At 44.5% G+C, this 24,727-nt stretch overlaps 2 protein-coding genes across 2 annotated transcripts in view; both read right to left on the bottom strand.

Annotated features, from left to right (window-relative positions):
- The window catches only part of LOC8057915 (synaptotagmin-4), a 28,085-nt gene extending 17,605 nt beyond the window's left edge, over positions 1-10,480 (bottom strand). The window contains exons 1-6 of the mRNA XM_002459697.2: positions 10,054-10,480; positions 9,765-9,866; positions 7,538-7,588; positions 1,051-1,171; positions 434-552; positions 254-352 (exon numbers count right to left, since the gene is read on the bottom strand). Of these exons, the coding sequence (XP_002459742.1) occupies positions 254-352; positions 434-552; positions 1,051-1,171; positions 7,538-7,588; positions 9,765-9,866; positions 10,054-10,158 (597 nt within the window). The 5' untranslated portion in view covers positions 10,159-10,480. The remainder of the gene's footprint in view (positions 1-253; positions 353-433; positions 553-1,050; positions 1,172-7,537; positions 7,589-9,764; positions 9,867-10,053) is intronic.
- LOC110432212 lies at positions 1,507-5,560 on the bottom strand. Its single transcript, XM_021452196.1, has one exon. It carries the CDS (start codon positions 5,524-5,526, stop codon positions 3,778-3,780), a length of 1,749 nt encoding a protein of 582 aa, XP_021307871.1. The 5' UTR covers positions 5,527-5,560; the 3' UTR covers positions 1,507-3,777.

The following is a 24,727-nucleotide window of genomic DNA, read 5'->3' as shown; positions in this document are numbered from 1 at the left end:
ACTCAAAGTAAACCACAATTTTTTCCATCAAAATTTGTATGCCATGTCTCAAATTCAGGACCTTTGGCTCTCAAAGCATATTGAGTTTCATTCACCAATCAGTTTTCTCAAATCTTGACTGATGAGGAAGGTGGGAAATATAGTTCATTTGATGGCAAGGGATGTAAATTTTAAAAAGGCAACATGGTAAGCGTACTTAGAATCTAAAACGTCAGATAAGAAAAGGAGGTAGTACTGGGTACTAGATACTTGCATCAGCAAGGAGAGCCACAACAACAGCAGAAATGCAAGGGATGTCTTCAGACAGTTGAAATATAACACGTATGACAGTATAGACCTGAAGATCCTTGAGCTGCAAGATGGTTGGGGAAAAATATAAGGACTTATAATCAAGAACAATTGTCTTCACGAATTATCGTGTGGCAAAGCAAACCTGAATAGGCAGTGATGCAACTACAGCATCAACAGCTAGGATTATGCTTGGATTACCACCCCAACGGAAATCTATATCCATGATGATTTGGCCTGGTTGAAGATTTTGAATACGAATACCTTCACAAATCACAACAAACAAACAAAACCCATATTTTTAAGTCATCCTTATGTAGTCCTGCATCAAGATTCAAGACGATATAAATTCAATTATAAACACAATTTATATCTGTTTGTCATAAATAATATGTAAATCATAAACTCGCTTAAACATGGAAGTTCTATACTATCCCACAAGTTGACTTCAGGAAAAAGGACAAGTTGACATGTTTTATTAATTTAAGAAATTTCAACCAATCATTAATCACAAGAAAGTAATGGCAGTTACGACAAAAAAACCATGTGTTGATTTTCAAATATTTACATGTGCAAAGTCAATCTTGTGTATAATATTCAGCACTCACTGTAGAGTACGAGTAACAAACCATGTTATTTAAGTATATTATCTCCACAGTAACTAAATGCATGTTTGAATCTTCAATTCTAAGAGATAGTACGCACCAAAGAAGAATAAATACAAATTAATAGAACTGAACATGCAACATATAGACAGGAAACCTTCTATCTTTGGTGACACATTTCCAAGAGAAAATTTGCTGAACTTCAGAGATTTAATTCCTGGAGGCCGGTAATCATCTAGCAGTGGTTCAACGGATTCTTTAACCACTACTGTTGCAGCCTAAAATTAAATGAAAAGTAAGCTCAGCACATATGGCTTATGAACAGTAGTGCTAGACAATAAGTAGGGCACAAGATTGCAGCAAAACAGACAGCTAGGCATGTCTTAACAAAGATGGAAATGCAAACAGTTGACACGCATGCCTGATGGAAACTGTAGTTATAATGTACAATTCAAAATTTTATAAATGTGGGACAGCTTAACCTATCTAGAAAAGTTAGAAAGTCATATTGTACTATTAAAAAAGACTTCATTTTTCAGTGAATCTAGAAAACTAGGAATGTTACGCCTTCTAGCCTTGCTTCTCAGGAGATAGGGAGGGGAGGAGTCCGGTCCCGGCGTGTTGGTGCCGTGATCGGAGCTGGGCGTGGCAAGCAGATGAGTTTGGGGCTGGGCGCCCAAGGGTGATTATAGAAATCACAATCCCAGGCTAAGCTTTATTGATATCATACGGTGGCCTTATAAAGGCTGTTACAAACCGACTCTTACTAAAAATACAAAATAGGAAACAGACTCTAGATTCTCCAAGATTTCCCAAAACTAATCTAGACTCAATCTAGGACTCTATATGGGCGCAGGGGTTATGCCCGTGTCCTTCTAGGACTCTGCAGGGGCTATGCCCGTGGCCTTCTCTGGTAGGTATTCCCTACCATAACATCTCTCCCTCCCTCAGGAAACAGGTCGTCCTCGAGCTGGAAAGAGGGATGAGCAAGGCGAAATGCTGTCACAGGCTCCCAAGTTGCATCAGCTGTAGGAAGATCAGCCCACTGGACCAAAATGTACCACTCGCCCCTGCGTAATTCAGAACGCAGAACACGCTCCGGATGAAGGAGAGGACGCCCGTGTTGAAGTGGCGGAAGGGACGGCATAGCAGCAGGAGGTTCACCACGGAATGGCTTCAAGACTCCAACATGAAAAACATCATGAATGCGTGCATCTTCTGGAAGATTGAGTCTGTAGGCCACCGACCCAACGCGTTCGATCACCTGATAAGGTCCAGCATAGCGAGGACTGAGCTTGTGACGCCGACCAGGAACGAGAGACTGGGTGGGACGATGCAGCAGCCGAAGCAACACCCAATCTCCCACAGAGAACTCCAGTGGCCGATGCTTGGCATCATAATGGCGTCGAGCGTATTCTTGTGCCTGAAGCAATCTGGCTCGCACCTCCTGTAAGAACTCATCCCGGCTAGTGAAGAGGGAATCAACCACATCAGTATGCGCCGTACCCGGTTCATATGGCAGGAGTGCGGGTGGCTGCCGACCATAGACTACCGAAAACGGAGTTGTGCGAAGTGCTGAGTGGTAAGAAGTATTGTAGCAGTACTCAGCCCATGGAAGCCAATCGAGCCAGTCCCTCGGTCGATCCCCAGTAATGCAGCGAAGATACATGGCAATGGTTTTGTTGACCGCCTCCGACTGACCATCAGTTTGGGGATGAAACGCAGTGCTGAGGCGTAGCTGCACACCTGCTCGGCGAAACAGATCACGCCAAACATTGCCAGTGAAAACTGGGTCGCGATCGCTGACAATGGGAAGCCATGAAGACGGACAATGTCATTGAAGAATGCGCGAGCCACTGAAGAGGCAGTGTACGGGTGGCCCAGAGGAATGAAATGTGCATACTTTGAGAACCTGTCCACCACTGTGAGGATGACGCTCTTGCCATGTACCTTGGGAAGAGCCTCGATGAAATCCATCGCGATGTCAGCCCAGACCCTGGAAGGAACGGGCAGCGGTTGGAGAAGCCCGGCAGGGTGCAAGGCCTCTGTCTTGTTACGTTGACAGACAGCGCAAGACTTGACAAAATCGGTCACAACCCGCCGATCGTGCTCCACATAGAAATCAGCACGCAGGCGCAACAGCGTCTTTTGGATTCCTTCATGACCCGCTGTGTGAGCTAACTGCAGAACATCATCGAGGAATGCCGAAGACGCGGGCACGAACACTCGCCCGGCGTGCAGGATGAGGCCATCACGCACAGACCAGTCCGCACCATGCGTTCCTGCAGCAACCTCATCCCTGCGGCTGCGAAGATCCTCATCAGCCTCATATTCTTGGCGAAGCTGAGCATAGACGTCGAAAGCCGGCACAGACAATGCAGTCACATGAACCGCGGTGCTGGACAGAGCCGCCAACAGAGGCACCTCGCCATCCCGGCGAGAAAGCGCATCAGCAGCGGTGTTGAAACGGCCCGGATTGAACTCCACCCTGAAGTCAAAACCAAATAATTTGGAAATCCACTGGGTCTGGGGAATTGTTGACAGGCGCTGATCGAGCATATATTTCAGCGCGTAATGATCTGTGCGCACCACAAAGGCTCTCCCCCACAGATAAGGGCGCCAGTGACGAACAGCATGAACCAGCCCGACGAGTTCCCGTTCATAGGCTGCCACTTTGAGATGCCGGGCAGCGAAAGGCCTGCTGAAGAACGCCAATGGCCCCGCTCCTTGGTGTAATACGGCGCCGAAACCAGACCCAGACGCGTCACAATCCACCACAAAGTCTTTGCTGAAATCAGGAAGATGGAGTACAGGTGCAGTGGACAGGGCGTGCTTGAGGGCGTCAAAAGCGGTCGTTGCTGCGTCTGTCCAGTTGAAGGCATCCTTACGGAGAAGCTGGGTGAGAGGGGCTGCAATTGTACCAAAATCTTGAATGAATCGTCGATAATATCCTGCCAAGCCCAGGAACCCCCCGCAGACCGCGTGCAGAGCGGGGTTGCGGCCAGGATTTCACTGCCTCCACCTTGGAGGCATCCATAGCGACGCCCGAGGCTGAGATGACATGCCCCAGGTACTGCACTGAAGAGGTGGCGAAAGAGCATTTGGAGCGCTTGAGATGCAACTGATGGGCACGTAGCACATTTAGAACAGCCCGCAGGTGATGGAGATGCTCCGTCCATGACTTGCTGTATATTAGGATATCATCGAAAAACACCAGGACCCAGCGGCGTAGAAAAGGCTTGAGCACCAAATTCATGAGCGCCTGGAACGTCGAAGGCGCATTGGACAATCCAAAGGGCATGACCAAAAACTCGGGCCCATGATGAGTCCGGAACGCTGTCTTGGCCACGTCATCGGGATGGACGCGTACTTGATGATACCCGGAGCGCAAATCCAATTTGGAGAAAAAACGAGCACCATTGAGTTCATCCAGCAGCTCCTCCACCACAGGGATGGGAAACTTATCTTTAACTGTAGCAGCATTGAGGGCCCTGTAGTCCACACAAAAGCGCCAGGAGGAATCCTGCTTCTTGACCAGCAGCACGGGCGCCGAAAAGGGAGATGTACTGGGCCGGATAATGCCTTGCTGGAGCATTGCGTCACACTGCGTCTCTAGTTCGTCCTTCTGTAGCTGGGGGTATCTATATGGACGAACCGCCACCAGTTCTGTTGCAGTCTTGAGGTGGATGCGGTGGTCACAGGCCCGTGCCGGGGGCAATCCCGTCGGTGCTGCAAACACGTCGTCGTAAGTAGCCAGAAAACGTTCCAAGAGGTCCTGCTCAGAGCCCAAGTCAGTGAAGAGGTTGTTGGCGAGCAGCGGGTCGGACGACGGTCTTGGCGATGTCCCCGACGCCGCCACGCCTGCCCAGACGACCCGACGTCCCTTGAGATGGAACGCCATGCGACGTTGCTCGAAGTCGCAGAGGATGGGTCCCAGGGTTCGCAGCCATGCGATGCCCAGAACGATGTCGCAGCCGTGGACAGGGATGGAGTACATGTCCACCCGGAAGGACTCTGCACCGATCTGAAGAGGAACGCCGCGGGCAAGGCCCCGGCACTCGACGCGGTCGCTATTGGCGACCACTACGTGGGCGCCGCGGCTGTCTTGGAGGGGAACGCCCACACGACCAGCAGCCTCCGTACTGATGAAATTGTGCGTGGATCCAGAGTCCAGGAGCGCCGTAAGGTGGTGTGCGCCGATGCGAACCTGCAGCTGCATAGTGCTTGGTGCGCGGATCCCTGTAATAGCAGACAAGGAGATCATAGGAGCATCGGGATCAAACGGTGGAAGGCTGGTACCGGAAGCTGCAGGCCCATCCTCATCGGAGTCGTCTGGCTCTTCCACGATGTAGTCGGCGGCCTCAAGGAAGAAGAGACGAGCGCACTTGTGACCACGGATGTACGGCTCATCGCAGTTGTAGCAGAGGCCCTGTTTGCGACGGTCTGCCATCTCCTCGGGTGAAAGGCGCTTGAACGGGCGCTGCACAGCTGCAGCGGCCGCTGGTGTTGGCGAGGACGAGCTGGCTGACGCAGGGAACGTCGCAGGCACCCCAGTGGATCGGCGTCGTTGCGGTGCTGGCAACGCGAGCGGGGCAGGGGCGTTGCGGCGTTCGTAGGCGCGCGCGAGGTGCATGGCGCGCTGCAGGTCTTGGGGATCATGAAGCTCGACGTCGACGCGGATGTGATCAGGCAGTCCACCAGTGAAGAGCTTCGCCTTTTGTCCCGGGGATAACCGGCCTGCATGTGCAGCGCGTGCCTAGAACGCCTCCATATAGGCGTCCACCGTCGACGTAAAGGGAAGGCGCGCCAAATCTGAGAGGTGATTGGTGCTTAGGGGCGGCCCGAAACGCTGCTGGCAGAGGGTGCGAAACTCCTCCCATTGCGGGCGGCCCGCATCTGATTCCAGCACCAGGAACCATTGTTGAGCGACACCGGTGAGATGGTACGAAGCGAGCCACACCCGATCAGCGTGACGTGTCTGATGGCCGTTGAAGAACTGCTCGCACTTGTTTAACCAGCCGAGGGGGTCTTCCTTGCCGTCGAACAGCGGGAACACAAGCTTGTGATACTTGGGTACCACGTGCCCCGTGTGGGAGTCATCCGGAGACGCCGGGACATGCACCCGAGGAGGTGCTGATGTCATGGGCGCCGAGGCCACTGGTACGTTCCCGAGGATGGCCTCGAGGGTAGGGATCGGAGACGGCGACGCGGGGAAACGGATGTGCTGAATAGGAACGCCAAACAGGGGAGCAGCTGTTGATCCCTGCGTCGCTGCGGCCGGCCCGGTCGTCGAAGGTGCAGACGGCGTCAGTGCCGGGGAAGAGGCGGATGTTGCAGAACCAGCGTCCTGGAGCAGCGGTAAGGGCGGTGCCTGCAGCGAGGGAAGATGACCCACGCTTGACATCGGCAGTTGTGGGAACTGCGCGGCTGTAGGAAGAGCCCGACCGTCCAGGGCCGACACACGTGTGGCCAGATCGCCCATCTGGAAGCTCATGAGGGCCATCTGGTTCTGGAGGCCTTGGATGGCGCTGGTGAAGGCCGTCAGCGCGTCTGAAGGGATGGCCAGCATTGGGGCTGGCGGTGTGGAGGACGCAGCCGGCGGCGACGTGGTGGCCGTGATCAGGGCGCCGGAGGAGGTTGTCACGACCGCGCCAGCGCCGGGTGGGACGCTTGTGGAGGGTGGAACACCAGGGGCTGCGGTCCCAGAAGAAGCCATGATCTCTGATACCAGATTGTTACGCCTTCTAGCCTTGCTTCTCAGGAGATAGGGAGGGGAGAACGCAGCAAGGGGGCGAGTCCGGTCCCGGCGTGTTGGTGCCGTGATCGGAGCTGGGCGTGGCAAGCAGATGAGTTTGGGGCTGGGCGCCCAAGGGTGATTATAGAAATCACAATCCCAGGCTAAGCTTTATTGATATCATAGGGTGGCCTTATAAAGGCTGTTACAAACCGACTCTTACTAAAAATACAAAATAGGAAACAGACTCTAGATTCTCCAAGATTTCCCAAAACTAATCTAGACTCAATCTAGGACTCTATATGGGCGCAGGGGTTATGCCCGTGTCCTTCTAGGACTCTGCAGGGGCTATGCCCGTGGCCTTCTCTGGTAGGTATTCCCTACCATAACAAGGAATCAGATAGGTTTAGTATGAATCAATTTCTAACCCAATCGCCATTGTGGCCTTTACAAATGATCGGTTAACAGTATAGATTAAAGCAAATGTCATGTACATGATCATTCAGATGTCCTGATGCTTTTCAAGTCCAACGAAGGTTTCACTAATCTAAGATGTGAACATTCAATTCAATACCAATAAAATGGAGACTCCGAGTGCTAAAAACTTATTTATTTTTCATGCTCAGAATTTGTGGTCTCAACACATTGACAAAATTAATTCAAGAGGTCAGCTATGTAGAAAAATAACATCAACAACAAAATAAATAATAATAATAATAATAATAATAAGGAATATGATGAGACATACCAATTAGGAAATCAACAATACAAAACATCATACAAGGAATGAAGAACACTACAATGGTATATCATATGGATGATTATTACTAGAAATTAGAAAATATTGACAATAAGCAAAGTACTTTGCAGAACTGTAGCTAAGATTAAGACTCGAGTACTTTAAACTTACGTCTACAACAAATGGCCAAAGTTTGCTTAGATGCTTGTTCAGCCATTTAACCTGCAGCAAACAATTAAACATTAATTCGGCAGGTCCAATGAGGTACAGAATATGTTCAGAGGCAGGGTCATAATCTCTCAATTTTATGTACAGAATGTTTTGTAGAAAAGAAAAAGAACTAATACAAACTCTTTGCACCACCAAGATATCCTATAAATAGATAAAGTCAAACCAATCATCATAGTTATTTAGAGTGTGAGCAAAGATAATAGACTAATAATATCTAAATATACAAATTCAATATTTGTTACTTTTGTAGTTCTGTGATGATTTAAGAGGTGATGCATAAAAAATTTCACCCTTCAACTTCCCCCACTTAGTGGAAAATGCTTATCTGTGTCATGTTGGTTCACTAAAGAAATGTTCTAGTTCTTAGTAATTGACGACCAAACCTGTGTTCAGTGTCAAAGAGAATAAATCATGGAATAACATAAACTAATAATCCCTCCACTCCAAATTATAAGGCATTCCAACAATCTTGGAGAGTCAAAGCATTTCTAGTTTGACCAAAATTATAGAGAGAATTAAAAAGTTTTGTGACATCAAATAGATATACTATGAAAATATAGTTAATAAAGAATCTAATGATATTTATTTGAAATCATAAATCTTATTATCTTATCATATATGTTTTGTCAAACTTGAGATGGTTTGACTCTCCAAGATTCTTGGAATGACTTATAATTTGGGATGGAGGGAGTAATTAGCTTGTATCGCTCTTCCAACTTCCATGGTTACTCTCCTAAGAGTTAAGGAAAAAACCTCCCTATGAAGACAGGAAACTAGCGACAGCTGATATGTTTACCGTTTTTATGTCTTTTATGAATTATAAGCAATCACTTTATGAAAGGAAACATGAAGCAGATATGTTTGCTGAATGATCAAGACCACGTAATGTCATGTATACAGTAAGCTGCGAAGGTGTCAAGGTTAAAACTAGGGAAGGAAAATCAAACAAAGTATACCCCTACATACTACCCCAAAACAAAACTTGATGGGCCAGCTTAGGCTAGCCACAAGCTTTATCCTTGCCCACTACTCCATCCATCCCACTGACAGACTACATCCAGTAGCTGAGCGCTAAACATCCTAACCCCAAACGTTGGATGCATATGGAGCGCCTGCATCAACTCTTCTCATCATTCTGACTGCTGGGGCTCTTAATCATGGCCAACCAGGTAGCCACTAATGTGCGGATCACACAAGTACACGGCTTGTCAATGCATGCCTACCAAATGCCTGCAGTTTCATCGCCATGTTTCAGTGCTTACAGTATCACTAAATAAATTGTTTACAAAAGTTACATGGTCAAGTACAAACTGGCCAGGCCATTAATATATATGCAAAGAGCTTCTATCAGCCAAGTTCACATATCTAAAGATGCGCAATAGTATTGGGAGAGGATGTTTTGGGAAGATATAAAAAGTGCTGATGGTGCAGTTATTTTCTTCCAATATAAATAAAGTTTGTAGCAGATGTAGAACATTTGAAAAAAAAAATAATGAACATACCATGTTTTTCCTAATATTTCTGTATCATTATGGATGATGCACTACGCATTTTCGTTATACCTTTTCGTATACCTTGGTGGATAGATTTTGGCAGTTACTAGTACTATGCAATTAAATTTAACCCAGAGTACTTTGACACTGTGTTTCACCATTAGCTGCTGACAGTGTCCAATCCCCATCACAGAATCACAGCACCAGTAGCTGCTGAACTTACAATGGATGTGCATCAAATTGACAGCAGCCACAAATAGCCCTAAGGTTTGCTGGGACATATTGCTACCCTAAAGCATCAATTGCACTCACCTAGTCACCTCAAGCCCTCCTGAACTCAATATCACCTGTGATTGGGTCAACTACAAACTAAGAGCCTTAGATATCCCCTCATCCACACAACCAATTTGTTGTATATTTTTTAGCATTATCGATGAGTTAGCCAAGTAAATTAAGCAAAGGTTAGACTGTCAACAGACTCGTTTTTTGAGACCCCAACTTCTGTTAAGCTATTCATTCGAACAACTACAATTAACTTTCTACAATTTACCACTTGTGAATCCAGGAGTGATGAGGTCAAAAAAACACGAGACGACAGACAGGAAGCACCACACCAGAATGGCTCAACTGAATGCAAGGGGTGTGGACATTGTAGTAGTGGAAGTACTGCCAACCTGCTCAAACTGCGGGAAGGATACCCACTCCGGGAAGTTATCACCGCACAGCTTCCTGAGGTCGTCCCTGGTGAGAGACCCGAGCACCTTGATATCCGCAGCCTGCAGCAAGGAAGAGAGATAAACACACACAAACACAGCGAAACTCAAATCCCGCAAAAACCAAAGCCTCACGGCTACTCCTGAACTGAAAACGATCCAACTCCCCGGCGTAGCGAGAACGGGGACGAGGCACATTCCCGTCCCTCGTCGGCGGCGGCACAACACAACCCTAACCAAACCAACTCACCTTGGCGACGCGCTTCGTGCTGCGTCGGCGCATGACGCGGCTCCAGCCGGCCATGATGGCGACGCCGACCACCATCCCCATCACCATCCCGGATATCAGCCCCATCCTGGCCGCCGCCGCCGCCGGCCAACTTCGCTTCGCCTAGAGGACACCTCGATCGGATTCCCTAGCTCATAGAGCGAGCGAACAGCGACTGGGATCTGGACTACGAGACGAAGGGGGAAAGGGGGCAGGCAGGCTGCGCTCTCGTCTCGCGTGCGTTTGCGTTTCCGATCGGTTTTGTGGCTGGGAAGGAGGGAATTGATTGCTTGGTTAGTGGGGTGATTAACGAGCAGGGTGGTGGTGGTGGTGAGAGGAATGAGCTGTTGGCTTTGCTGGAGTAATCGCAAGGAGGTCGCTGAGAGGGAAGGGGGGGGTCAACTTGAGGGACGAGGGAAAATGAGTTGATTAGGACAAATAAGCATAGTCGGCAGCGGCGAAGGGGCACGGGCACGGCGTGTCGTGTCCGCGGATGGGATCCGGATCCCGAAGGGGCCACGTGAGCTGGATCTTTTGCTTTTTGTTTTACTTACCGAGTGCTCTATCCTCGTAAATCAATTTTAAAAGCTATCTAAATTCAAATAGTATTATGTTTATAACCATGTTTGTAGGAAAAGCATAAATATTATTGATGTACTTATTAATGATACTAATTCAGTTTCATAAATTTTTAACGCTCTATTCTACGAAATTTGGTCAAACTTAAAAATTTTTTTAAGAAAACTCTACGAATTGAGAAATGGAGAGAGTATATTTGTGTGCACGTCATAATGAGATAAAAATGCTACTGAGTATTCTTGGTAAACGAGAACATGAATGTTACATCTTATATATCTATTTATGTTTTATTCTTAAGTTAAAAGCTACTCCCTCCGTTTCAAATTGTAAGTCGTTACAAGAATTTTAAAAGTCAAAACATCTCAAGTTTGACTAAAATTATAGAAAAAATTATAAAGTTTTGTGGCATCAAATAGATATATATATATATGAAAATATAATTAATGAAGAACCTAACGATACTTTAGTTGATATCATAAATGTTATTATTCTACTATATAAATTTGGTCAAACTTAAGATGTTTTGACTCTCCAAGATTTTTGAAATAACTTATAATTTGGGATGGAGGGAGTATTAATTATGATAATCATGACATCTGTAATATAAGTTCATTCATACTGACAATAATATGACAATGTCATATTAAACATTTATCTGATAGATTTTTTTTCTCCCATGTAAAACATAAAAATATTTACTCGTAAATGTGTCATAACTTTAATTTTCATACTATTCATACATTGTTACAATTAAGTATCGATTTATATTACTTCCTTTGAGAATCTATAAAAATATGTAATTTTAATTTTGATTCTAGTTGACAAGAAGTTAGTTGTCGATATGCCAAGTATTGGTCTCTTCGCTGATGATTGTGATAGGAGATCTCTATTTCACATGTAGTCCCTCATCAGGGGATTGTATCGGGATTCGGTGCATGTATACAACCTTGAGCATGTTTATTTAGCTTCTACTACACAACAAACTGCTTAAAATTGTAGTTTAGAGTTTGATTAGTTGTACCATGAACCATGTTCTCATAAGATAAGATTTGTTTTTACTTTTTTTTTTGAGATTACACAGTACAACGCAGACACTCAACACGCACGCACACTCACCCCTATGAACACACGTACGCAAACCCTACCCCTATGAGCACCTTCGAAGGACTGAGCCGGCAAATCTTGAAGTTCACGAAGTCACCACAGGCGCCTCGCTGTCGACGGGCACGTCGCCTACCACTTAATGCATAGCGCCGGAAAATTCTGGAATAAATCCAGAATAAAGTGCCATATCCAGGATTTGAACCCTGGGTGGAAGCCTCCCAACCAATGGCCTTTGCCATTGCGCCGATTTGTTTTTACTCCTAGTCAAATGCATCAACAACTTTGAAGTAGATATCTTTAACTTTCTTTAAAAAAAGGTCAGGCTGATAGACACATGATTTTTTTTTCTGTTACTCTTTTATTTTTATATTTATGAGAAACAAACATAAAAAATAAGAATGAATGGTGTGGGCGGACTAGAAGGAAGAAACAATGAGGAAAAAATACCTTCTGAGAAAAAAAGAAATGAAGATATCCCAAGTATACAGGCGGTTGGAAAACAAACACAAAAAACAGACAAGAAACAAAAATGGATATGAAGAAACTTGTTCTGCTTTAATATGAGGACAAAAAAACGTATTTTCTAATCATCTGTTGTCTGTTTTTGAAATAAGGCCCTGTTTAGTTCCCCACCAAATTTTTTTCCATCCATCCCATCGAATCTTTGGACACATGCATAGAACATTAAATATAGATAAAAAAATAAACTAATTACACAGTTTGGTTGAAAATTGCGAGACGAATCTTTTAAGTCTAGTTACACCATGATTAGCCTTAAGTGCTACAGTAACCCACATGTGCTAATGACGGATTAATTATGCTTAATAGATTTGTCTTGTAGTTTCCTGATGAGCTATGTAATTTGTTTTTTTATTAGTTTCTAAAAACCCCTCCTGACATTCTTCCGACACATCCGATGTGCAAAAAATTTTCATTTCCGATCGGCGAAATGAAATTGCCCAAAGCGAATGGACGAGTGGAAAACAGACACAAAAACCAACTGAGGTGAAATTGGGCTCCTGCCTTCCTTGGCCCGATAGAAATTTGCATGGCCCAGTGATTACCAAGGGCTAGAAATGTCAGAACCAGCCAAGAAGCAGGCTACCACCAGTGTTCCAGTAGCCAAGCCAGCAGGCCCACACTCATCACTTGTTGGTTCGCAGCTTACTGCACCATTGTGCAGAGCTCATCAGCGCCTCCGTCCCTTGCTACAGGTTTGTTTTTTACATAAAATAGAAAATCTCTCCTTACAATTTCATTCACACTCCATCACTGGTTAGCCCCCATGTCCATGTGTCTCTACTGGTATCTAAAAAAGTTGAAAAGGTGTTTGGATCCCTGTCACACTTTGCTAATCTAAACTGCCGAGGGCCATAGAGAAAAGGTTATTGCTTGGCTTAGCTTTTGGTTTTCTAGTTTTTTGTACTGCCAATTTGTAAGACCACATCTTAGACCACTCACTGCGCGCTAACCTTGAGCAAATTACTCGATACCTATTACCCATATCCGAATTATCCAGGTTCAAACCCGAATTACCCGAACCTGAGGTACTCAATCCTAAATTCGGATAGCTATTTTGATTACCCGAAATTAGTTTGGGTAATCCTAAATTCGGATAGCGATTTTGATTACCCGAAATTAGTTTGGGTAATTCGGTTAATATCTTCCGGTACCCGAATTACCCAAACATTTGTCTATGTCTTTGTATTTATCATGTGTTGTTAGTTAAACATTAGAGCTTATCAATTTATTAGAATATAATTCTCTTTGTTTCAACAAGTGACCGTAATATATTATTCTCTACAAAATGCTATTGAAATTCTATATAAATTGTTGCTAAAATTGTATATAAATTGCTGTTGAAAATTTGTGTAGTGTGTTATTTTCTAAAAACTTGGGTAAATCGGGAATACCCGAACCCGAATTATCGGATACACGAAATTGCGGGTAGTGTTTTTTCAAGATTAATATCGGGTAACAATTTTTATTACCCGAATTTTGAATTACTCGGATTACCCGATCCGAAAAAATCGGGTAACCCAAATACTCAGGCTTACTGTGCGCTGCAATGGCTGGCAGCCAAATGCAATGTAAGTCTTAAAATTTTGATATTGAAGCCTTTTAAAATCTACTGAGTATGAACAAAAATACACTCAATTAATAGTTTTCTTTCATTAGTTCCTAAAAATACACGCATCATCTTCTGTCTGTACATATCGAGCCTCTGACTATGAACAAATTAAGTTACAAGTCATCGTCCATCCTCGACATCTAAGTTCATATCCAAAACATTTAAAACTTGGCATTAATCGTCTGCTCTATCTTCGTATTCTCAGGTCTTAGGGTCTGTTTGGTTCACTTGCTAAATTTTAGCTAGCTAAAATTATTTTAGCTACTATTAAGTGACTAAGAGCATCTCCAGCAGGCTACCTAAATGGACTACCTATCCTCAATCTGAGTAGCGAAGGGCTAAAAATCTGTCACACCCGAATGTAAGAGAGCATTCGGGTGGCAAATCACATGTGCGCGAGGATCTCAAATTCACAGACATGAGTCGACATCATCAATGGTACAAAACACAGTGTTCAAACAAATTACATAAATGAGAATCAATGTACCATTATTACAAGCCTTGAATCAAAGTACGAACGGAAAGCTTAAACTAAATTGTTCCATGAATTAAAAGTGAAACTAAATCCGCCGACGTAGCAGAACCACCTTGCCACAGGAAGGTCGATGGTAGGAACACACGAGCCTAACAACCGGGAGACTCAGTGTAATCCTCGAGGAAGTCACATTTGTTATCTTGTTCGTTCGAGCAACCTTTAATGATTATAGCAAGGATGAATTCATGTTAAACTCAGCAAGCACAGACGAAAAGTAATGACATGCTAGGCTTAAAACAAGGTAAAAGCTAACATGGTTTGACTGCAGGTGAGCTTTTAGTTGGTAAACTTTTATTATAATTCTATTATTAGAACAACCTATTACTAATTGTGAGTAGCAAAGCTCAACCCTTATTTAGTGTAAGTAATTACTAACATCTTTTAAAAGACTATCATAACAAATATTGTAGTCTGCGGATCAAACCCTAATTAAGATCACAGGATAGCAATCCTGCTAACACGGAATAGCCATTCAGCCAAAGCACGAGGTAGCAACCTCAAACAAGTTTCATCTCCAAGTGTTTATGTGATTTCAATTTGCTCATCATGTGAGAGTCTGGGCCGCTCGTGACCATGAGCACGGTTGATATATCAGTTTTACACTCTACAGAGGTGTACACTTTCACTCCAAGTCGTGATTCCCATTTGCCCGGGGTCGCAACTCCCCAAAACACTACCAATGTGAGCAGGCAGGGTCTCACTACGAGACCTTTCACAGGGTCCAACTATTAGGATGCCACTCATAAGTTTTGGCCGGGGTGCTCGTCATTTGTGCCCATAGCCATGGCGCACCGATCAAACGACAACTTAATATTCATTACCCAAGTTACTTCCTCACGCCTACCCAAAAAGTAACACCCTACTAGTGGAGGTCCTGCTAATTAGTCAAGCCAAAGCCATGTAGCTTGGAGCTGCACTATATGTCCCAGGGGGCGCTCCATGACTAAGTCCTTACGGAGAGCAGAGACGGGTACGCCCGGCAACCGGGCCAACCAACAGTACCTGTCACTACCATCATCTCGATGCTCGCTAGCATCCAACATCTCCATCACCGTAGTGACCAATAATTCAACACATCTTAAGCATCAAGTTAAGTAGAGAATATTCCTTGTTTATGTAGGTGTATAAGGTGAGTAGACCAGCTAAGCATCACTACTAAAACCCTAGTATACCCATATACATAACCCTAGGTGCACAAGGAATAGTAAGTAAAGCTAGTTAGGTCCTTAGGGTTTGTATTTATTGAACACATGCATGAAAAGTAATGACATTAATGTGTAGATTCAAGATGATCAAATGGTGTCTGCACTTGCCTTGGTCATATTTAGGTTGCTCGAACTCAGCGGAATCCTGATCCTCTTCCTTCACGAACATCTCGTTGGCTATACGCGACAATCATCACACAAAGGAGCAATACATGCAAGCAAACAAGCTTTAATTAAGAACAGTACACCAGAGAAATCAAACTTAGAAAACAACTGCGTAACTGAATTCTACACGCTGATACGAAACTATAGGAACCAGAATCACCTAATTCGGAGTTAAAAGGCAAAAGTTATGGCTAAAACGAGTTGAGTGGCAAATCTGTAGTTTAACTAAACTATTTTTCACAATTTAAATAATTAAAACTGAATTAAAAATGCATTTTGGATTAAATTTATGAATACCAGCGGCGCCAGGAGTTAATCTGCTAAAATCAGAACCTATTTCTAATTAGATTTGAATAGCAGCGGACCGTGGGTTAAATACTACAAAGGCCGAGGGCCATTTTGCAAAAGAGCCAGAGCGACGCGGGTGCAGCTAGTTTGACCGGCCACGTGGCGGCTCGAGATTGGCGGTTCCATGGGGGTAGTGTGGACCGAGGTGGGGCGCTGCCGGTCCACCGGTCCATGGTGGACCGAGGCCGGGTGGGCCTGCGCGCGGTGCTGGGGCCTTGGCCGCGGCGGCACGGTGAGCAAGGGCGGCGGCTGTAACACCCTAGGTGTTTGCCACTAGTTAACCTTAGGTTTTAGGCTCAAACATGTCATGATACATGTTAAGGTCAATGCATAAAAGTGAGCCTCGAGTTAAACTTAGAAAATGCACCTTTGCTTACATATAGGCCCTTTTCAAAGTGCATGCTTGGCTGACATTAATGGAACCTCTTTTCATGTGTTCTAGATCCATCACTACCTATAGTGATCACTCAAAAAGTTTCATGAAGTTTGGAATCAAAAGGTCACATAAAATGGTGAGTTACATGCGTGTTGGAATGACCTCATTAAGTGAATAGAATCATGGGTCACTAACCAATCCTTGTAACCTTGCCCAAATGACTCTAGATGAACTCTACAATAAAAGTCATGAAGGATTCATGTTGAGCTTGTGCCCAGAAAATGCTTCATTTGGCCTAAAACCTTAGTTTGAGCTTTATCAAGTTGCTACTTTGACCAAAGTGGAAGTTTGACTTATGTACGAGTTCTAGGGTTTGACCTTAAATAAAAGTTGTAGTTTAGCTTCTGTAGAACAAAGTTTATTCAAGTGTCAAGAGCTAGTTTGGAACCTATCCTTGTCAATTTGAGCTCACAATATTCAATGCAGTGCTGTTTTGGATCTCAGAAATTTTGGCTAAGTCATCTAGGTGCTCAGTTTTGGGTACCCTAGTTGGTAGCTATGTATGTTCCTAACGAAGCTGAACTAGTCATTGGGCCTTTAAGACAAGTTGTAGCTTAGTTCATCTTCTACAAACTCTGTTTAAAGCCTCATGCTTGAATATTTCTCTAACCATGTCAAATAATGGTCACAAGATTGAATCTGCTATAGTTTCCACTACTTTGATTTTCAAGTCCGGGAATTGCAGTTCATCACGTTGGTATGCCGTGTTCCCGAGTTTTTGTTGAGCAACTCAAGTTGGTACTAACATAAAAGTTGAAGTAAACTTTGTGGAGAACAACATGCAAAAAGTTGCATCGAGTTTGACTTCATCTTAATCTCTAATTATGGGCTTTGCTAAACATCAATTTATGTTGATACTCAAAAGTTGGCAGCTAATTATCCCCTAATCCATGGCTCTAATGACTATAGCGCCTTAATCAAAGTTGTAGAGCAGCACGGGGACAACAAACTTAGTTTTTAGTCCATCTCCTAATTCGGCCCATAAGAGGCCCAGAAACACGTCCCACACTTGCCACTCTGTCATCCGCCAGCTGTTCGTCGAAATGCCTCAATGGCCGCCACGTGCTCTGGGCGTGTCTGGCATGCAGGGCAGCCGCGTGTCCTCTCGCCTCCACGCGCCCCTGTACCCTGCGGCCGAAGAGGAGAGCATCGGAGCGCCGTCCCCATCCCCTATCACTCTCCTTGCTCTCTCACTCTCTGTGTTCCTCCGTGGCCACCATGGGTGAGCTCGGAGCTCGTCGGAGCTGCTGCCGTTCCCGTTGTTCCTAGCCCCCACACTTCCCACGAGCACCACCATGAGCCCCACCTCCATCTCCGGTACGTCGTGCTCGTGCTCGTCGTCTCTGTCCGCCGCCGAGGTCGCCGGAGCACCGCCACCGCCGTCATCGTCAATGCACGCACGTGGCCAGGCCGCCACGGGCCACCTCTGGCCAAGCCATGGCCTCGTGTGAGTTCGCGCGACGCCTCTGGTGCTTCCCTACCACTCCACGGCCACCGGTGAAGGGTCGAGATGGCGGACTAGAGGGGGGGTGAATAGTCCTTTCTAAAAACTTATTACGCCGGCTAACCGAAACAAATGCGGAATTAATACTATTGGTCTAGCCAAGACTACACCCCTCTATCTAAGTTCTCTAGCACCTTGAAAAGATCCTAAACAAGCAAGCAAGGTGCTACCTTAGCAAGAGCTCACCTAAACAATTCTAGGAGCAAGGTCACACAAACCTATGCAACTAGTACTTTGCAAAACGTGGGAGCTCCTACACAAACTAGTGAGGCAAAGTGCACAAAGCCTAAGCTCACTAGCAAGCTCAATAACAAGACAATTAATGCCAAATTAGAGAGCGCAACTTACTTAGCTACACAAACTAAGCAATGTGACTAACAAGGTTACACAAACCAAATTAGTCACGCAAGGGAACTACTTCTAGCTACACAAGCAAGAAGGTAACTAGCAAGCTACACAAGCTAACTAATTACAAGTGCAACCACACAAGCACAAGTATATGAATGTAAGAACAAGCTTGTGTTAGGGACTTGCAAACCAACGGGAAGAACAATGTTGACACGATGATTTTCTCCCGAGGTTCACTTGGTTGCCACCAAGCTACGTCCCCGTTGTGTCGACCAACACTTGGTGGTTCGGCGGCTAAGAGGTGTTACACGAACCTCGTCCACACTAGGACGCCGCAAGAACCTACCCACAGGTGAGGTAGCTCAATGACACGCACGATCCAATAGAGTTGCTCTTCGCGATCCTCGTGGGGTGAGCACCGTATCCCTCACAATCTCTTCTCCGGAGCACCGCACAATCTCCTTGCGTGCTTCGACGGAGTCACAAGCCACCAAGTCGTCTAGGAGGTGGCAACCTCCAAGAGTAACAAGCACCACCGGCTTGCAACACGAACACCTAGTGCCACTTGATGCAATCTCTCAATGCAACGCACTAGAATCGCTCACTCACACAATAAGATGATCACTATCAAGCATATGTGAGTTAGAGGCTTCACTAGCACTCCCTAAGCATGGACACCAAGTCCTAAGGGTGCTCAGCACCAGTCAAGGCCGGCCACCACTTCTATTTATAGCCCCAAGGGCTAAACTAGCCGTTGCCCCTTCACTGGGCAAAACTCGTGGGCACCGGACGCACTGCTAGGACCACCAGACGCTCAACTCCCAGCATCTGGTGCTCAGGCGTCAGCCACGTGTCACTAGCCGTTTGAACTCGACCATTGCCGACAACAGCTACTGCGCACGCACGCCTGCACAGCACCACCGGACGCTCTACTGCGTCACACCGGACGCGTCCGGTGCACACCGGACCCGTGCGCAGAGAGCTCCGCAAACTCGCACGGTCACCGAACGCTAAGCACCGGTAGCGTCTGGTGCTTACCGGACTCATGCGTAGGGAGGGTTGCAAAACCTCCTCACACCGGACGCACACCACCGGACGCACTCAGAGATCGTTCGGTGCTCAACCCTAGCAGGGTCAAGCAAATCGGACTCTGAGGCCAGCGTCCGGTGCCTCTGCACTCAGCGTCCGGTGAGTGTTTCTCAGTGAGAAAACACTCCCGCGACTTCTCCAAATTTCCCACCGGCGCAATAGAAAATATGCACTTAATTTTTTCAAAAGCGCCGAATCCCGAGAGGAACCCAAACCCCTCTCAACCCTAGGAACTCCACCTCCTTTGCAAATGTGCCAACACCACCAAGTGTACACCACCATGTGCAAGTGTGTTAGCATTTCACAAACGTCTTCCCAAAGGAGTTAGCCTCTCAAACTTGCCGTGCCACTCGATCCTAACACGTATGCAAAGTTAGATCGCTCAAGTGGCACTAGATGACCGATATGCAAACAAGTTTGCCCCTCTTGATAGTACGACCATCTATCCTAAATCCGGTCATAAACTTCTCTACACACCTATGACCGGTGAAATGGAAATGCCCTAGGTTATACCTTTGCCTTGCGCTTTCCATTCCATCTCCTCCAATGTTGATGCAACACATGCACCAACCAATCACCAAATGATATGATCCACTTCATATCATCACGTGACCGTATTGGTTCATCGATCTTGACCTCACTTGCTCTTCACCGTTGCCTCGGTCCACCGGCGCCAAGTCTTGCTCAAGCTTCACCGTCACACGCGATCCCTCGCTTCAAAGCCTCCGACTTGCCCTTCACTCTTGCAACCGGTCCATCAAGCCAAGCCTCATCTTGATCTTCTCCACCTTGGTCACATGACTTCATGTCATGTCTCATATGCAATGAGCTCCTTCATCATCACATCATCACCTGTGGACTAATCTCCTGTGTATCTCACATAAACACTATTAGTCCACCTAAGTTGTCATTCAATTACCAAAACCAAACAAGGACCTTTCAACCGGCACAGCCCTACCGGCCTCCACGGCGAGCTCTCCATCGACCTGCTCTCTTTTCCTCGCGACCAGAGACTTCGTATTAAATTCGACTTCATCGAGGGGGTTTTCTGCAGAGCCTATGACTCATATGAATAGTGCTCCAGGGACCTATTTGTTTTAAGAAATGCCGAAACTTTGAAAATCTATATAAAATGGTACAAAAATCGTAAAATAGCAAATGTAGACTTTTTGGAATTCTTGTGCAATTCTCTATGCAGTAGATCTATAATATTACATGTTTTAGTTTAAAGTTTTAGCTGTAGAAATGGATTTATGCAGCTAGGTTCTTAATGCTAGTTAAATTTGTCTTTTTTATAACTGCTTCTGTAGAGCTCCAAATGAAGTGCAATTTTTGTGTAATAATACTCATATGATGCTTGATGCATGGTAAAAGTTTCATGATTTTTAATTGCAGTATAAATGAGTTATTGATTTAACTTGCATAGGGCTTGTTAAATGGTTTATAATTATAAATAAAAATGTAAAAATGGAAAATTTTGTTTCAGTACAATTCTATGATATTGGTGTATCATTTTGATATATAATATGATCATGTGTTTGAAGAAAATATGATTTGTGCATTTATCTTGCTCTCACATGGTTAATTGCAATAACAATTTGTCTTTTTCATAGATGTTGCTATGTTTATTCAAATGCCATGAAATTTTTACAGTATTCTATTGGTCGTATCCAGAGGCTACTGTAATTCTTTGATATTGTGCATTTTCCCATAAATTTATAGAGTTTATTGTGCATTTTGGTATATGTTCTTTGATATATAATACGTTATATGTGCAAACTGTTAGTAACAATGGTTTGGCCCAAATACATGTTTGAAACATAAGTTAATAATTAATTATTTGTAATTGTTGTTTCTAAACAGTTTCTGGAACTGTTTAGATTACAATATGTAAATGATGTTTTCTGGGAATCTTGTTTATAGCAAAGTTGTAGATAATTCATCCATCTAGCTCCTGTTAAAATTTGGTGGAATTTGGCCTTGTGGTTTGTGAGTAATGTCTATTCAAAGTTTGATTCTAGAAATGGCTGCTCTCTGTTTGTCAGGGACAGATTCTGAAACTTTATAATTTCAACCAACTTAAGTTGAGAATCATGCTTTGATGTCTAAATATAAAATATATCTAATTTCTTAAGGTTTCCAAAATGTATTAATTCATATACTTTGGAGTTGTGTAACTTCAGTTATGATTTATTTACTCAGCTGTTGTTAGCAGTCCTAAAAATGGCAGATTCCTTGTATTGCTGTTGCTTGGTATTTTGCTAAGTATATGACTCATACCTTTGACAATGGCCAAGTTAATACACCTGAATTTTTGTAAAACATGTGTGCCATGCCTGATATGCTTGGTTGTATTCTTTTCTATCTTAGTATGTAGGTTTGTGTGATGTTTAGATTAAGCAATGTCCTCCTTAAGTATATTTAGTGTAATCATGCTCGTGCCTTGCTTCCTGTGTGTGATGTTTTGTCTATTGCACTTCTATGTGTTCATTGAAAGCCGAAGTTTGGTTTTGGTAATTAATGACACCAAGTTGCTAATGCTTTGTGTTTAAGTGAATTGAGATAGGCATAACAACACATGTGATGAAGGAGCAAGGTGGCATGGAAAGGTGGCCACATGATTACAAAGAAATAAAGCATGAAGTGGAGATCATGGTGATAGACAAGGAGTAGAGTGATCAAGGCAAAGGTATAAACATAGGGTTTTGCTTTTTGGCGGTCTAAGTTGAGTATAGAAGTGATTGACCGGGTTTAGGATAGATAACCGACTATCAAGAGGGGAAATCATGGTCATCTCTCGAATCAAGTGCTACTAGGTCCATATCTTGAGCATATGCATTAGGATCTAGTAAAAGTGCTAACCTAACTCCTTTAGGAAAATATTTATGAAAAGCTAACACACATGCACTTTGGTGATGGACACTTGTTGGTGTTAGCACATTTACAAAGGAGGTGGAGTTCCTAGGGTTCAGAGGGGATTCAGCGCTTTTGAGAAAATTAAGTGTATATTTTCAATTGCACCGGTGGAAAATTTGGAGAAGTCGCACGAGTATTTCTCACTTAGAAACACTCACCAGACGTAGTGCGCGGAGGTGAAAGCCCTAGTTTGGTTTTGATAATTGATGAAACCTATGTGTACTAACCTTTGTCTTGAGTAAAATATAAAGATAGATTGGTACACAGCAAGTGATGGAGGTGATCAAAAGATGATATTCAAGTGCTCCAACTTGGAAAAGAAGAAAGGGAAAAACAAAATGGGCTCAAGGCAAAGGTATTTTTAATAGGGCCATTTTGTTTTGCCACTCATGACACCTTGTGGGTGTGAGTGGATTTAGGATAGATAACCATACTATAAAGAGAGGAAATCTTTAATTACAATGGTTATCTAGTGTCACTAAATATGTTTCTCATTTGCATATACCTAGCGCTTAGTGACGTGGAGAGATGCATGAGAAAGCCATAGAAAAATATTTATGAAAAGCTAATTTATTTGTCCAATTTATTTTGGAATATTTTGGTGAAATTAGCTACTTGAAAAGATGCTGAAAATTCAAAGAAGATGAACTGTTGTCTAGACGTAAAGGAACTGCAAGCTGCTGAAAAGTTTTTGTAAGTAGCTGAAACAAGTTGGAAGCAGTTCCAACCAGTTAAAACTAGTGGACAGTTCAAACAGCAAGCGGGTGAATATTTTTGCAAGAAGCTGGAAGCAGTTGCGACCAGTTGCAACCAGTTAAAATCAGTGCATAGCTCAACAGCAAGCAAATGAGTGTGGTTGCAAGTAACTGGAGGCAGTCGCAACCAGTCAAATCCAGTGTGCAGCCCAACGGCAAGCAGGAGAAAGAAAGTTGGAAGCAGTTGCAGCCAGTTGGAACCAGTTGAAAGATTTTACAAGAGTTGGCTGCTGTTTGTCTCATACGTAAGAAGAAAATGGCAGAGACCATACTTGCATGCATTGCATGTTGTGGAGCTCTTGCCACATTAAATGAGAGAGAGAATGAGAAAGGTGATTTGCATGGCTGCATGCAAATGTGAACACGCTTTGAGAAAAGGAGGCAGCCTTTGACCTATGCTAATTATAGCGTGGGGTCCACTCAAGTACAAGTAGGTACTTAATTATTTTGAGGTGCTGCTTGTCCATTCAGAGTGGAGAGTAGCAGAAGTGCGTGCGCTCTCTTTGCTGCCCACTCATTTATTTGATGGGACCCGTTGCTGAGAGAATACAGAGGGTCACTCAGTGCTGCTGCCCGTTGTAGCAAATGACACTTTTGTTTTGCCCGTTGGAGAGCTGGCTGGCCAAGGAAATATAGTCCGAGCGCTCCCCTTCCTTGATTTGGCTCTGTCTCACGAATACAGAACGCTTCACTTCTTTCTTTCCAGAGAATAGAGAACTCGAGCTCTCCTCTCCCATCTCTCCATGCTCTAATCCTACGAGAGATTTTTGAGAGGCCTGCGTGATTAATCCAGTGAGCTTGTGAGCTTCTCCTCCCTCTCCTCTCCCTCTCATAGCTTGGTGCTCATCTAAGAGAGGATTGAGGAAAACCCTAGGTGCATTTGAAACTGCATATTCTTGTGGCACTAGGTGATTGTTGCAATTGTGGATTTCTTTTTACTCTTGGTGATTGCCATCACCTAGACGGTTGTGGATTTGTTGATTGGTGAGGGGATTTGGTGATTGTGTCCGCCCCCAATCAAGGTGATATTTGTGAGGGGTTCTTGGGCTTATTCTCCGGCGGAGTGCCAAAAGCCACTTTAGTGAATTGCTCGTGTCATTCAGCTACCTCACTTGTGGGTAGGTTCTTGCGGTCCCCATTTGTTGGGCTAGGTTTGTGAAACACCTATTCGCCGCCGAACCACCAAGTATTGGTCGACACAACGGGGACTAGCGTGCCGGTAAGCACGTGAACCTCGGGAGAAAAATATTGGTGTCAATATTGTGATTGATATTCTCCCGATGAATATATTGATATATATTGTGATTGGTTCATCCTCTACACGTCGGTATAATTATCCCTCATCTCTTTACTTTCTTGCAAACTAGTTGTATCTAGTAGTACCTAGTTTTAACTAGTTGTAACTAGTTGTAGAGAGTAGTGACTTAGCCGTTGCTTGTGATTAGTGATCATATTAACTAGAATTATTGAGTAGGTGGCTTGCAACCCTTGTAGAGCTAGAGCAAAATTGCTTTACGCCTTTTGTTATATTAATCCTTTGC

Source organism: Sorghum bicolor, chromosome 2 (assembly GCF_000003195.3).
Source record: "Sorghum bicolor cultivar BTx623 chromosome 2, Sorghum_bicolor_NCBIv3, whole genome shotgun sequence".
Classification (NCBI taxonomy): domain Eukaryota; kingdom Viridiplantae; phylum Streptophyta; class Magnoliopsida; order Poales; family Poaceae; genus Sorghum; species Sorghum bicolor.
The sequence above is the reverse complement of the archived record's forward strand: the minus strand, read 5'-3'. Positions and strand labels throughout refer to the sequence as shown.

What these genes read in the sequence shown, in the direction of transcription:
- LOC110432212 (XM_021452196.1), bottom strand. Translation starts at nt 5,526, where the DNA reads ATGCACCTCGCGCGCGCCTACGAACGCCGCAACGCCCCTGCCCCGCTC.